The 15,459-nt window shown below is 59.2% G+C and overlaps 2 protein-coding genes across 2 annotated transcripts in view; both read right to left on the reverse strand.

Annotated features, from left to right (window-relative positions):
* Window positions 1-136: 136 nt before the first annotated feature.
* On the reverse strand, window positions 137-8,409 carry VOLCADRAFT_86101 (uncharacterized protein; the record flags this gene model as incomplete). The annotated part of the gene is made up of 9 exons (XM_002946090.1): window positions 137-421; window positions 635-2,546; window positions 2,625-3,739; window positions 4,099-4,416; window positions 4,865-5,146; window positions 5,284-5,296; window positions 5,422-5,482; window positions 5,906-6,554; window positions 7,705-8,409. 9 exons carry the CDS (start codon window positions 8,407-8,409, stop codon window positions 137-139), a joined length of 5,340 nt encoding a protein of 1,779 aa, XP_002946136.1.
* A 5,342-nt stretch (window positions 8,410-13,751) lies between these two features.
* Window positions 13,752-15,459, reverse strand: part of VOLCADRAFT_115709 (uncharacterized protein) — a gene marked incomplete at both ends in the record, with an annotated part of 14,119 nt that continues 12,411 nt past the window's right edge. Inside the window, 2 exons of the mRNA XM_002946091.1 lie at window positions 13,752-14,002; window positions 14,454-14,691. Coding sequence (XP_002946137.1) covers window positions 13,752-14,002; window positions 14,454-14,691 — 489 coding nt within the window. The remainder of the gene's footprint in view (window positions 14,003-14,453; window positions 14,692-15,459) is intronic.

Below are 15,459 nucleotides of genomic sequence, written 5' to 3' on the forward strand. Positions count from 1 at the left end.
CTCTCTCTCTCCTCTTATATTTGTACATGTAAATAGATCCATTGGCCTCCCGTTGGGACATCATGGGTCTGGCTTTAATAACCGACTGACCCGCGGGTCATTTTCTTCCTCGCCGCATTCGGCCCATGGGTCATTTCTACACCACGAGCCGGAGAAAGGGAACCGAGGTCTCTGACGAAGCTCGCGATGACCCCTCTCCGTCACCCCCCGGGGAGCTGCTGCCGCTCAGGAAGAGCCGCCCAGGTACGGAACTGTGACGACCACCACAACAACCACCACCAGCCGCCGCCGCCGCCGCCGCCATCACGGCAGCTGAGGGCGGCGCCGCAAGTGCCGCAGCCGCGCCAGATGCCTCAGCCTGGTTGAGGCTCTTGACATACTGAACGGATGCGATGCTGCGCTTCATTGGCGCGACACCAGCCTGGACGAGGCAACAAAAGTGACGAAAGCAGCATTTGGGGTTTTGGAAGCAGGAGGTTGGGCGAGTGGGGGGTGAGTGAGGGGGTGAGTGCGGAGGGTGGGGAAATACCGGCCGATGAACCAGGGGGGACAAAAACCCAAACCAGCCCCAGCCGTACGGCACGTACAACCTAAAGAGTTCAGACTCTTCCTCTTCCATCCGCCACGTGCTTACGTGCACAAGGCCCCAGGCGGGTCGCGGAGGGCCAACCGCCAACCGCTTCATCATCGCGAGCCGTGCTGCGCCGCTTCCCGCATTAGCCTCCACGTACGGATCCACCAATCCCCCCATGCCGTACGGTACGGCACCGTCGGATGAGCCGCAAGACGAGGATCGTCTGACTAACTGCCGCGCGCGCATCGCCGGTGACGGGCCAAAGGCGGGTGACAGCTCCTCCACCCTCCGTCGCCCCCCGCCGCCGCCGCCGCCGCTGCCAACATAGCCATTCGGGCCGCTCCCATTCGTGCTGTTGTGGGAGTACGGCGAGTTACTGCCGCTGCTGCTGTCGTGGAGCGGCGCCGCCGGCGCTGTGCAATACGCCAGGCCTACGCCGCGGCTTATCGACAGGCCTGTCAACGGGCGAGGAGATGCTGGCTGGGTCGCTGCAGGCCGTCTGCCGCCGCCGCCGCTGTCGTAACCGTGCTGTACTGCGTCGTCATTGCCGCCGCCGGCATCCGCAGAATCTTGGACAGCGTCGTCGTCGCCGCTGCCGCTGCGCGGCGCTGCAGGACCCGATATTTTTAAGTTCGAATCCAGGGTGCCTGACGGCTGCACGTACGGCGGCTGCCGTACATTGTATTTTACGCTATCGGAATTCGGATCCAGGTTTGGAGGAACCGCAGACGCACCGGCTGCGACGGTGGCAGATGCTGCGACGTCGGGTGCCGCTGCGCCGCCGTCGCCAGCCGGCACCGCCGCCACCGCCGCCGGCGGAGGAACACAGGCTGACCGCGCGGCACACTCGCCGTCGGCTGAGTGCCGTACGGGACTGGGCCTGGCCCGCCGCGACAGTCCGCCCATCCATTGAGGCGCCATCTCCGCCGCCGACGGGGACGGCGGTGGAGCCAGCGGCAGCTCGGCCGTTGTACGGACCGTACTTGCGTCCTGTTCGTCGTCCGAGGCGTCGGTCTTGGCGCCGGCGGCGCTCCTCATCCTGTCACTGGCCGCTGCGGCGTTGGCGGCGGCGCTGCTGCTGCCGCTGCCGCCGCCAAAGCCTTCGTACCCACTGCTGCGGCGGCGATCGCCTATGACTCCCGCCAGTGTCGTACATATCTCCCCAGCAACCGCGCCGCGTAAGGGGCTATTGAGAGGTGACATCGAAGAGGGCGACCAGGCCTCGAAGCAAGCGCCGCCGCCGCCGCCGCCGCCACCAATGGCCTCAGTCGCGGAACAGGCGCAATTCCGATTACGAATGTACGATGTGAACGACGGCTGGTGGCCCGTGTACGGCGCGACGGAGTTCCGGTGGATGAAGCCGCCGCGGCGCGGCTCAACACGTGTGGATAGCTCCCTAGGGCAGCCTGTCGAGCGTGATGTCGTACCGCCGCTGCTGCCGCCGCCGCCGCCACTGCCGCTGCAGGACGATCTTACCGTCGCTGCGACGGCGGCGGCGAGGGTTCCTCCCGTACCATCTAGAAACGCCGGCCGTCTCGACTGCACTCGGAGCAGATCTCCCTCCTCGCCGCCGTCGTTCGTGGCGGGTAAATCCCCTGGACCATCGCCGCCGTCGCCGCCGCCGCCGCTGCCGCGACCACCAATCTGTTCTGCGTCGCACGGCGTGTTATCTCGGACGCCGTACCAATCCATTCCGGGAAGCGCAAATCGGAGGTGCAGTTGCGGAAGAGCCGGCGTCGAAGACCTGGGCGAGAATGGCGGCGGCGGTGGCGGCGTCGACGCCACCGCTACCGCCGTCGCGACGGCGCCGGCTGGCGCGGTGAGCCGTTGCCGTTGCCCTGGATACAGATCTTTCGCTGATGTTTGTTGTTGACCGACAAGGCGAGGGGCACCTCCGACGGCTCTGTCGCCACAGCTGTCGTATGACGATGGCGGCGGCGGGAAGAACTCCAGCGGCAGGTTGCCGGCATTGCTGCGGCGCAGGACGTGTGCACTGTCACCACTGCTCCGCCGTCGCGCCGCCGGACCGTACGGCACGGCGGCAACGCACCTTATGCTAAAGTCGCTACCCCCGACGGCCATCGCTTCGTCCAAACCGAAAAGGTCGTACCAACCACCAGCGGCACTACCGCCGCCGCCGCCGTCGGCGCCGCCAGAGGCCCTACGTGAGGATGAGGATCGGGCAACGGAGCCGCGGTCTGAGGTTCCCTGTACGGCGGCGTCGCCCAACGTACAGCATACCATATCCCCAACGGCGGGGGCGGCGGCGGCAGCACCGCCAAGGCCATCATCACTGCCATTCGTACAACCCGGCTGATTAACGTGGCCCCAATGGAACGCTCCGCGCCGTCGTACAATCTGTTCCGGAGACCAGGGGGTCCCGCCGCCGACCTCGGCGCCTGCACCAGCTCCGCCGCCGTCGCCGCTGCTGTACGTGTTGCACCGCGGTGATGCCGCCGCCGCCGATGCCGATGCCGCCGATGCCGCCGGCGGTGATGCCGTCCATCTATCCCCCCCCGACCCCTCAGCGCCCATGCCGCCTGCCGCGCCACTGCCGCTGACAGCCCTGCCCAAGGCGGCCCCGCTGCCGTACGTCGACGAGCATGCCCGTATCCTGTACGACACGAGGCTCTTGGAAGAGCTTGGCATCATAGCGCCGCTAGTGCCACATCGACCCTCTGGCCCTCTGATGGCCTCTCCAAGAGCGGCTCGCATCGCCGGCGGCGGCGGCGGCGGCGGCAGCGGCGCCGCCGCCACTCGACTGAACTGCGCGATGTCTTCGGTCTTCGCTTTCATCGCATCATTCGTGAAGAATGGCGTCGAAGAAATGTTGTCGAAGGCTCGTTCGCCCCTTCCTGTCGTGGCTTCCGAGGAACTAATGAAACGCGCGCTGCGGTTCTGGCGGCGCCGCTTCCGTACAAGTGCCACTCCCAGAAGAACCGCCGCCGCCACAGCGGCGACGGCGGCGACGCTGACGGCGACGGCAACGATGGCCGCTCCGTTGGCCTTGCTCCCATGCCTACTAATATTAGCGCTACTGCCGCTGCTGCCGCCGCCGCCACCGCTGCTATTACTGCCGGGCGGCGGGCTGGCTCCCTGGCGGCCTGACTGCGGTACGGCACTCGGTGGCGCCTCCGCTGACAGCTGGCAGCCCACCACCATCACCTGTGTGAGCATCGTCACCATTGCCACCATTGTCGTACTTCGCCATCAAAACGCATCCATATCCGAAAATAGGGCGTAAGGCGCAATGCCGCCGTTAATCAGCTCGGCCAAGCATTCGCATACACACACGGACAGACACACACACGGGCAGGCAGACAGACAGACAGGCAGACAGGCAGCTGCCAGGGACAGGGGAAGCTCCCGCTGCGGCACCTGCACTACCCCGGCGGCAGAACGCACTGCCGCTGGTTCGCATATGTCCGTCGGGGGCAGTGTGTGGTGTGTGTGCCACCTCCACCATCACCTCCATCTGGCCATCTGGCTCGTTATCCGTCTGAACTTCTCCCAATTTGCCGTACCTCGCCATCGCTAAGACCAAGCGACGACGCCAGCACCTGCGCGCCTGCCGTACAGGCCGACGCCGAGGCTGACGCATCGGCGCCGCCGCCGTCGGCCGTCGCCGTCGCCGATGATGCCATCGCCACCCTGGCGGCGGGCATCGACACAGAGACTGTCAGCTTGGACGTCACGTCGATGTCCGCTGATGTTGGATCTAGAAGGCATGAGGCGCCGCCGTACATGTACGACAAAGATGCCGTACTGGACGAGATAAAGGCGTCCAGGTCCAGCACAGGCGTGTCGACGGAGACGGGGGTGTTGACATGCGCTGTACAAGTCTGCCGTACGCGACACGCGGGGAGAGGGAATTACGACATGAAGTGTCTGCGGGAGGGGCAGGAAGACTTTAGCTAAAAGACAGTGACAGACTGAAATAATTAATTATTTTGACGGCCTGAAATAAGTTTTAGCTGAGGACCATGCGGATACGTGCATATGTGTGAGTGTGTAATGTTATCATTATTAGTATTATTTATTTTTATTATTATTAGTATTATTTATTATATATTTATTATTATTATTATTATTATTATTATTATTATTATTATTATTTTATTTTTATTATTACACTCGCTTCCGGAGCTTCGTAGCCCTGTAAAGGTGTAACCTGGAGCCCTCCGGGGTTAGGGTGGTGTGCCGTACTGGTGTACTGCATTATTATGAGAGCAGCAATTTTCAGAGAGGAATAAAAACAAAAACAGAAACCAACTTTTCTGGACGTCGTACCTCCTGCTGCTGTAGCTGCTGTAGCCGCCGCCGGTGGTGGTGGCGGCGGCGGCTAGCAACAAACGAGCAGCCCACGGACAGCAGCGTCACCGCCGTCGTACTGCTGTCGTTGCCCGACGGAGTCATTGCCGTCGCCGCCGCCGCCGCCGCCGCGGCGGCGGCGGCGGCGCGAAGCTCCGCCAGCGATTCATCACTACAATCTGGAACCCCCGGGACGTCTTTAAACTGTATCGGCATCGTAAGGCGGAATCCCACCAGCGCCACGGAGGCGGATACGTTGCCCTGGGAAGTAAAGACATGAGCGACTTGGTGAGTGGGTGGTGTGTGTGTAATGACACTACTAGGCCGATGCTGCTCATGCAGTGATAACGAATAAACTAATCTTTTTATAAATGATAGTCAGGGCCGTGTCAACAAACCTGGCTATAAGGGCTGGCGGTGGCGGCGGCGGCGGTGGCAGCCGCGTCAGCATCCTCGATCCCACGGCGAATTATTTCCCCCAGCTCCGAAACCGTACTCACGCCGCTGCCGCCGCCGCCGCCGCCAGCAACCCTCACGCGGCGGGGCAGCCAAAGCTTCGAAACCACCACCAGCGTGGCATTGGCGGCGGTGGCGGCGCTGGGCAGCGGCGGCAACGTCGTGGCGGTGCCGTCAGGCTGTGCCAAAACCACCCCACCGCCGCCGCCGGTGGTGCTGTTGCTGCTTCCGTCGGTGCCGTACTTGTCGCTACTGTTGCTGCTGCTGCTACTGCCGCCGCCGTTTGGTTCCGTCCCGGATCCAGAACTGGATCCAGAACTGGATCCAGAACCGGATCCAGAACTGGATCCAAAACTGGTGGCGGAGGAGATCAGCTTGAGTTCCAGGGACCCTGAGGCGGCGGAACATCACAATGGCGGCGGCGGCGGCGGCGGCGGCAGTGGGAATTTTCGTACAGGCGATCCGACGGCGTCGAAAAGGTCCCCGTGGGGAGTAGATGAGTGTACGGCAAACAGACAGGCAAGGGCAATCAAGTAGAGCCTAGGAACCACAGACTCAACTCACCACCGCCGTCGTCAACGTTGCCGTCGAAGGGAATTTGAATCCGAATTCTCATCTGCCCCGCTCCCAAGTACGGCAAATTCACTACGAGCCCGCCGCCGCCATCGGAGCGGTTGGCGGTTACTGTCGTCCAAGGACCGCCTACCGCCGTCGTGTACTCGTACGACATGCCAACACCGTACGGCAGCGACGTGGTCATACGGTATCTGCCGGCTGGCAACGGCGTCACCGCCGCCGTGTACGACACCGGGCCCAGCATAAGTTCGTACGGCCGCCGAGTAAGCGCCGCTGGCAAGCAGGCATATCGCCAGCAAGCTGAGAAGACGAATCGGCGACTAAACTTGTCGTACAGCGGGGGCTTCACGCATCTTACAAACGGCGCCGGTTCACCTCCGCCACCGTCACTACTGCCGTAGCTGCCGCTGGGCCACAATGTAACATTGGCCCTGGAAAACGTAGCAGGACCGTCGTTTCTGTTACTGTCGCTGGCGGTTGTACTGCTCACGGCGTTCTGTAGAGGAACGATCGTGGCAATCAAGGGCACGAGACCGGCGGCGCAGCCGCCGCCGCCGCCGCCGTCGCCATCACCGGCGGCGGCGGCGGCGGTGGCAGCGGCGCATTTGCACGTTGTCGACGCCGGTTGCGGATCGGCCTTGGGGCCCCAGAGGGTTAGAGATAGAACACGTGAGGCAGTTAGACCGTTAGCGGTTAAGACCCGCATTGCCGCGCCAGTTTTGCTGGTACCGCGTGTGCTGCTGTTGTAGGTTGTCGTGGTTGCAATACTGTTGCCGATGCCATCGCTTCCCTGCCCTTTTAGCCTATTTCCAGTGGTGTTGCTGGTTCCGTTATTGACGCTGATTCCGTTATTGCTGCTACCGTTGTCGGTTCCGTTTAATTTGCCGTTACCGTTACCGACATCGTTGCCATTGTTGCTCGTACTTCCCGTGCTGCTATTGCCGGGGGCTGTAGCAGTGATGGCCGTAGCGGCAGTGGCTGTGCCAGTGTCGGCGGTGGCGCATGCTCGAAACTCAAACCAGAGCGTCAGCGCCGCGGCGCCGCCGACGGGTATGGATGTCGTTGGCGGCGGCGCCGTCGGTACGGCATCAGAAAGTACGATTGTTGCGGCGCTGCCAACGTCCGGAGCTCTGACGGCTGCTACCGCCGCCGCCCCGGCGCCTCCGTCGCCGGCCACCGCAGTCCCCGCCGCGGGATGTACGACAATTCCAACTGCGTCAGCGCCGCCGACTGCGAGGCTGTAGTTTCCGGGTGCCATGGACGAGATCCCGTACAACGTCATCCGGGGCAACGTAACCCGGAGAACCACATCGCCGTACGTTTTTCCACCGCTGCTGCTACTGCTACTGCCGTTGCCGCTGCCGGTGCTGCTACCGCTACTGCCAAAAGTACCGTTTGCGCTGTTCAGCGGGTTCTCGACGGCGAGCGCCGCCGCCGCCGCCGCCGCCAGTACTTCATCCGGCGGGTCCCCCGGCAGCCAGCATAATGCCCAGTTGAGGGTGCGGGTTTCGGAGCTGTAGGCCGCGGGGGCGGCGCACTGCGGGTTCGGGGTTCGGGGAAACCAGGGTCGTCGAATACGCCACGATACACCACACAGACACAAACAAACATACATAAATACATAATACATTCACACACACACACGGTAAGTGAGGCGGCGAAGTTAGACTCACCCAGGCCGTGGGGTGGAGGCATAATAACATTGGGGCATAACAAGGACTACCATCCGTACAACTACCATTTGTACAACTACCATCCGTACAACTACCATCTGTGGTTCCGCTTACCATGCGCAAAGGGACGTCAGCCGCCGCCGGAGGTGTTGATCCGCCGCCGCCGCCGCCGCTGCCGCCGCCGCCGCCCCCGCCCCCGTCATTGTCGTTGTCGCTGGCGGCTGGTGGCGGCGGCGCCGACAAACCCCCCCCAGCTTCCCCCCTTCCCCCCACGATCAGAGCTTGGAATTCGACCTCCACTCTGTTTGGTCCACAGCCGATAGCGGGTTCCGGAGCTGTGACTCGGTCATAGCTGCAAACTAGCTGCTGGTGAGTGTGAGGGTCGAACTGCGGGACATACAGCCGAGGCGGCGGCGACGGCGGGGACAGCGCGCTGCTGCTGCTACTGCTGCTACTGTTGTTGCTCGTGGCGGTGGTGGCAGTGCCCTCGGCTAATGGTCCACCGTCGCCGCTGCTGCCGCCATCATCTCCGTCACTGTGGAGGCCTCCACCTGATGAGGGGCGCCTGATTTCCAGAGTGGGTTCATAGCTGCTGCTCTCTTCCACGGAATTGTTCGTTGCGCTGCTGCCAGAAGCGGAAGCGAGGGCCCGTTTTTGGCTAGAGATGTCATCAGCATGGCGACCGGAGTTGAGCAAAGGTTGCAAAAGCGCGGAGGTTGATGAAGGAAGGTCATCATATCCTTTGAGCATCTTGTGCGCATCGCCCTCGCCGTGCAGGTGTGGCGCGTTTGCCTCGTGCGCATGGCCATCGTGTTGCATGCCTTTGTTATACAGCGGCTGTCCGTTTTCGCCTTTCGCTTGATTCAATATTTGACATAATAGTAATACGAAGCAAAAAACTAGTTTGCAACTTGGCGAAGGCTCGCATGGGGCATAAACGCGGGGCGCCCGCTGCGTGCAACGTAGGTGCACAGTGCTCCAGTAAGCACCAATGTAAGTCATCAAAAAGAAATCAACCAGCGGAAACCGCTTCCTCTGCTGCAACTCAGATCCAATTATGTTTTCCTACAGCTACCGGTCTGGCCATGGCAACCGGAAATTTCCTCAAGTAATCCTCTTTAAGTTGCAACAGTAATTCGGTAAGTGTATGGCGCAGAAGGGCGGCGCCATCACGCTCTTAATTCCCATAGCTAGCGCTTTGGCATGTCGATATCAGTTGAGGTATTCCAGATTGGGAAATATGACAGTGTTTTCTATGCGACGTAGTGCCATAGCTTACGGTCAGGGAGTTTGTTCCCTAGTCGTCGCCAATCAAGTTACGGAGTCGTGGATGGGTAGGCGATGACGAGGTTACCAACCTACAAGATAGCTAGTGATAGTCCAATTCGCAACACAACGGAAAAAGAAGGTTGAGCCGTGTTGTTATCCCTTGTATTGGTGACTTCCATCTCCTTGATGAATCTTCAGGTTGCGCATGGCGCTGTATTACTGAAGCCCCGCACATTCTCCCATTCCCTTACGGAAATCAGATGAAAATGTGGAATCTGAGGAAACTTGCATGATAACATGCTGTTAAAATTTTTTTATAAAGTTCAACAGTGACGTTCCGATGAGGTTCCCTCACAGAGCCCAATGGTGGGCCATGAACAACACCGAGCCGCGTTCTGCCTGCAACAAACCAGATGTAGGCGCGGCTTAAATTTGAGTACTGTGTGTATCCGCCGTGCATCCTGGGCAGCTTGACCCCTATAGGCTGGGGTACTGGCTCGCCGCCAGGCAAGGTGTTGACAATATCCGCAACATAACTTCCGCGCCTCTCTCTATATATTATATACTTCAAACAAAGATGTCAGCTGCGTCCAGGTGAGTTTGACGGTCGTGCATGGCTGTGTGTGACACCCAACGCAACGCGGCATAAGTCAGGATTGGGACGATCAATGACATGGACGAGCATCCAAAGGCTCCGACGCAGGCTTCCGAAGGAGTCAATCAACCATGCGACACCACAGCAATCGCCTTGTAGTTTGTGTGCTCCGGTTCCTTCCAACCTTCAGAGCATTGCAAGCTTTTGCGTGGAATGAATTGATTTGTTGTCAACGGCTGACCTACCCAGTCAGCTGACAGGATGTCGCCTGATGTCCGGCCCCTCTACAAGAGATACATACAAATGCCACCAACATGCGCACGAGGCCGAGGCAGAGGGACGCTAAGAGACAGAGAGCGAGCGGATTGGGCAGGAGACCACCGGACCACCGGAGAGTGCCTAACACCAAACGGTGGTGCATAGAGTAAGCGCCTTTCCTCTCCGCTAGGCGCTCGACGGCTGCTGTGTAGGTGTTGCCGTGTTCAACGTTTGATGTAGCCAAACGCAAGGCGCAGGGATTTGCACATGCAAGGCGGTTTCATGAGTCTGTGGTCTGGCGATGTTCTGTGTGTTGCGTCCACCTGCATCGTGGACCACAGGCTACAGGATGCCCTACCTTCCGTGGAAGGCGAGGAGCCGGGGAGGACTACATGGGAGGCACGAAGCGGGGTGGTGCTCGTGGGCTGCCAGACGGGCATCTCGCCTTAGCGACTGATTGCGAGAAGGAGCTCAAAAGGCCCAGTGGGTTTTGTTCCCAGTTCTGGACCTTTCGAGTTCCAACAAAGGCACCAACAAATAAGCGAAATGTCTGAGTGCTTCCAATGATACAACGCCTCGCGCACAGGAAACAGCAGGATTTACGCAATCAGTTCGAAATACCCATCTTGTAGCCCCTCAATCCGCGAGCACTACTACAGACAAGCCAGGAGGCTTATGGACCGCAAGATCAACAAAAAGAGGTAGTGGATGAAAGGAAAGGTAAACTCAACCAGGATTCATTAAGACAACCAACACTTCGGCGCAATGCATGCACAAAGGTCTGCCGGTACGGAGGAGTACAGGTACGAGCACACGTCGGCATGTTCCTTGGGGGGGGCCAGAAAACCTAAGGCATGATAACATAATTTCAAATATCACAAAACCAGCAAAATCGCACAATTAGGAAGTCGGACACGAAAATTTGTCGACATTTTCACCGCCAAAACCATTTGTCTGAAGCTTCGTGCCTGGCATATTCTATTTCAATAAGACAGAAGATACCTGTTTAATATTGCGTTTTAATCATCCTCTGATCTGCCTGGGCAGGCAACCCGGGCGTTAGAGATGGCGGACCCGGCTAAGAAAGGTACCGTTGCCCTGGAGGAGGATGACGAGTTCGAGGAGTTTCAACATGAGGACTGGGAGCCTAGCCTGGTGTGCGCTGTTCATATTGCCTCTTGAAAGCCGACCCGTTAGTTAGAACCATCCCTTTTTCTGACCAGTTCTTATCCCCTGCACAGGAGGACCTTAAGAGGAAGGAGCTTTGGGACAAGTCATGGGACGATGATAGCCTTGACGACTCCGTGGGCCAGCAGCTGCGCGCACACCTTCCTAATTCCGTTCATGCACAGCAACAACAACAACAACAACAGCAAGCGCAGCAATAGAGGAGGAGCAGGGAGCTTTGCAGCGAACCAGGATACAGCATCTCACGTGAATGGGAGAGGCCGCCTGCCTCCAAGGGTCCCCTAAGCTTGGGCGCCGTCGAGGGCGCTAAGAGCCCAGCAGCGCTGCAGGAGGCACGTGCCTGGTCAAACCATTGCCACCGGAATCGCTGGAATGTCTTAATGCATCTGCTTGTGTAGGCCAGGCAGGCAGGTGCCCTGCGGGTATCTCTCGTTGGCCCGCTGCTGCTGGTCGGATTTGATCTGGGTCGGTCTTACTTAGGGCACTGTGTGCGCCGCAACATGCCGGGCGGGGTGCAAGTCAGGCACAGAAAAACAGCGCCTGGAGTTTGACAACCCACCCGCAATCCCAAAGGCCAAGGAACAGGCGATGGGGCGCCCCGTTTCCCCTTTACCATATGGGTGATGTGGGTAGGGGATGTGGGTAGGGGATTCCAAAAGAGCGGGAAACCCATTTGTAAATGTGTACTCATGCCAAGCACGGGAAGGCCTGAACAGCAAACGGCATGTGTATGGATATGTGTGTATGTATGTTTTTGGCCACCACTTTTGCCCACCAGGGTTGACTAATGGCCTCCATAGGCTAGCAGAGGACCTGGGAAAGGGTGCGTGTGTATGATTCAAATTTGCGTACACATAAGAACTGCAAGCTGCATGCGTTTCCGCAAAACCGTGTTTGGTTTATTTTGGGGCGTCTGTTTGTGAGTACATACATGAATGCATGCGGCTAAACCACGGTTGGCAACGTCTGCCTCCCTTGCTTTAAGGGGCAAGGACTACGGCAAGCACGAACTATTTTCACTGCTGTGGCTTTGCATTAGTATCATACAGCTTTTCCAAAGCAGCCAGAGGCGGACCTTGCTTGTGAAGCGGGAAGGCCAGCGGGGATATAAAACTTCCCTGCACATCGGTACGCAATGATGTGTGTACGGCGTAATTACGGTACTTGGATCTACAAGCGACAAGAGGAGTGACCAGCGAACCCAGGATAACTCCTATCCTGTCCTGGGGAGCCGTCTGTGGCCGTGAACACATAGATATAAGGTAGAACCTGCCAAAAGAGGACCAGGTTGCAGCACATAACACCGGTGGTGGCAGTCTGAAGTGTGTATGTGTGTGTGTGCACCTGTACTCTGCGGTGTTGGCAGTCAAGTGCATGAGACAACAGCCATCATCATCACCAACACCGTCACGCACGATCCTCATACACCATACCGCACACACGACGAATTTCTCCAGAGCGCGGCGACACGTGACGGGCAGACAGACAGACTGACCCACGTGTGGGAGGGACTGAACTGCTCCAGGATAACGAACCCACATCACATAAACACACACACACACATATATATATATACGCACACAATCTCCAACCCTTACGCCTCGCGGCTCATTTCAGTTTTGCACCCAAGCCCAGGACACTCTCTTCACCCGGAGCCTCTCTTCACACTCAGGCCGTACCGGCGCCACACGAAGCGTACACACACACTTGGGCAGCCAAGTGCATCATCGGCAGGCCACGTATCAAGGCATCGCCACCGCCCTCCTTACGTTAGATTGCTGGGAGAAGCGGCGTGATGAAAGCCGTCGCCAGCTTTCCCTGCTAAGCTAACCAAATCCGACCCAACCTGACACAAACCTGGACTGCCCTCACCTAGCCTCATAGCCAGGTAAACCCGGGGCGGCGCTAGGGCACGTGAGGAGAGCAACCTCTCTCTCTTCCCCCCAAGTTCCCTCTCGTTCTCTATCCTCCTCCTCTCCCCCCTATACACACACGCACACACATACCTGCCTGCCTGCCTTCCCGTCATGGAGGCTCCAGCTTGCTGCTAACAAATACAGTAAAAAAGGCGACATGAGAGCAGTAGGAAGACGACCCCGGCTCACCCAGCCCTAAGACAAACCCGAGTTCGTCTCGACCGCCTTCCTGACCTCCTGGGAGCATAGGGCCCCCACAGGATGTTAATATCAACATATATACGTACGTACATACATACATACGCACGGCTAGGAGAAAACCATTTTCGTCCAACGTGCCGCCATCGTGGGGTCTTTCCTCCCCCCCCAGCTCGCCTCCCGGTCTACCCGCGCTACTAGCGCCTGCTTCACTCTTTCCCTCCCCCTCCCCCTCCCCGTCCCCCTCCTCCCCTCCCCCTCCCCTTCCCCCTCCTCCCTCCTCCTCACTCTCCCCCCCCAGCGCTATTCGTGCAGCTGGGGACCGCTTGACGAACACAAGCTAGCCCAATTTCAAAAACACGAATAATATGTGAAAAAATACACACTGCGCGCCGTGCACGCACACGCATATATACCCGCCCCACACATCAATCCCCCCTCTCCCCCCCCCCCGCAGTGCTCCAATCAGTTGAAAAGCACCCACATACCCCACACGCTCCACCACAGCGCTCCTTTGGGTTTGTCGTGGGTCTGGTCTGGTATGTATGTATGTATGTAAGAATCGAGCTGAGCCGCGGGAGAAGTACACCTTACAAGTTGAAGAAGAAAGTCACACTAAGTAGAGTGTGTGTGTGTGTAATTCCGTCGCCGAAAGGAACCCCAGGGGGCGAGAGCCAGCGCGGTATTCCTAAGGACCAACACACTCTGCGCCGTCCGTCATCTGGACTAACAACCGCTTATGCTTTAGCGCGCTTGCCGGTTTTGCCGCCGCCGCCGCCGCCGCCGGGTGCGGTCTTGCGTTTGGTGGGCGTGGGTGCGGATGCGGCAGCAGCAGGAGTGGCGGCAGGGGGGGCGGCGGCGGCGGCGGAGACGCCACTGCCACCGGCACCGCCGCCGCCACCGGCACCGCCGCCGCCAGTGGCGGCTGCCGCCGCCAGCTGGTCCGCCGTGATGGCCGCCGCGGCATCCCGTTGAATGGGTTTGTCCTCTGTACGGCACACGGATCATTCCCACAAGCCGTACGGGTGCCGTACAGCAGTACAGATACATTTAGAAAGATGGTAAACACATGCACGGCGGAGCGGGAAAAATGCACGTGCCTGCACTATCTATCAGCTACGACAGCGGTATTTACATTTGTACGCTATATGTATGTATGTATGTATATTCCTACCCTCCTGTCTCTGCATGTATGTATGTGTGCATGCATACAAACATACGTACATACATACATACAGGTGGACAGAACAGGAAGGGCGCCGTACAAGGGCGGTACATCGGTATCCATCCATTCGAACATTTTCACGTTTCTGCGATGATACTATTGCCGACGTGTGAACATGGTGTGTCTGTATATATGTGCATGTGCATGTGCATGTGCTCACATTGCGAACCCCACCTCCCGGAGCCCTCGCAGCCCCCACTTCGATTGTACTCACCCTCCTCACCCTCACCATCCTCCTCATCCTCATCCCCAGCTCCAAACGACCCTTCATCCGCCCCAGGGTTCTCCAACTCCTCTCCGCCGCCGCCATCGCCGCCCGCCGCCGCCGCCGCCTCCTGCCCCTCCCCGCCGTCCCCCTCCCCCGCCAGGTCCCCAGTGCCCTCCATATCCGCGTGGGCGCCCCCCTCCTTGGCCCGCGCCTCGGCGGCCTTGCGCTCCGCCCGGGCGCGAGACTGAGGTAGGCGGTTAGGGTAGGGGAAAGACGAATCACGTGGAGTAGGGGGGGGAGGTAGGTAAGGAGGTAGGTAAGGAGGTAGGTAAGGAGGTAGGTAGGTAGGTAGGTAGGTAGGTAGGCAGGCAGGCAGGCAGGCAGGTAGGTAGGTAGGTAGGTAGGTAAGGAAAGGTAAGGAGGTAGGTAAGGAGGTAGGTAGGTAGGTAGGGGAGGTGAGAAAGGGGAAAGGTTGCGTGCGAGACGGGAACCATTACCCAGCAGGGGGGGTGCTCCAGGGGGGGGGGGGGGCACTACAGAGCCCAACAGAAAGGAAGAAGGGTGGAGCAGAAGGGTTGACCAAGCAGAGGATATAGGGCGTTTTGGTCGTTGATGAAGTGGAAATGTACCACAGTGTGTGTATGTGTGTGTGCGTCTGTGCGTATGTGTGTGCGTATGTGAGAGTCTCCCTTTCCCCCTCCCCCCTTCCCCCTGGCCCCATCCCCCCCCCCGCTATACCCACACAAACACCAGTCTCGAGCCCGAGCGCATCCGCGTGTGTGTTTTGCCACCACGTCTCCAAACCTTCCCGCCCCATTTCCCGCCCCATCTCAACCATCGGGCCGCCCCCCTTCCCCCCCACTCCACTACGATGCGCGTCCCCCCAGCATCAATATCCGGTATATATTTGGAGGGAGAGGCAACCCAGAGCCAATCCGACAGGCCACCCCCCCCCCCAACATCACTCATCCCCCGCATGAAATTTCCCCTCTTCGCACAACTCCCTCATCAA

This window comes from Volvox carteri, assembly GCF_000143455.1.
Source record: "Volvox carteri f. nagariensis unplaced genomic scaffold VOLCAscaffold_1, whole genome shotgun sequence".
Lineage (NCBI taxonomy): Eukaryota > Viridiplantae > Chlorophyta > Chlorophyceae > Chlamydomonadales > Volvocaceae > Volvox > Volvox carteri.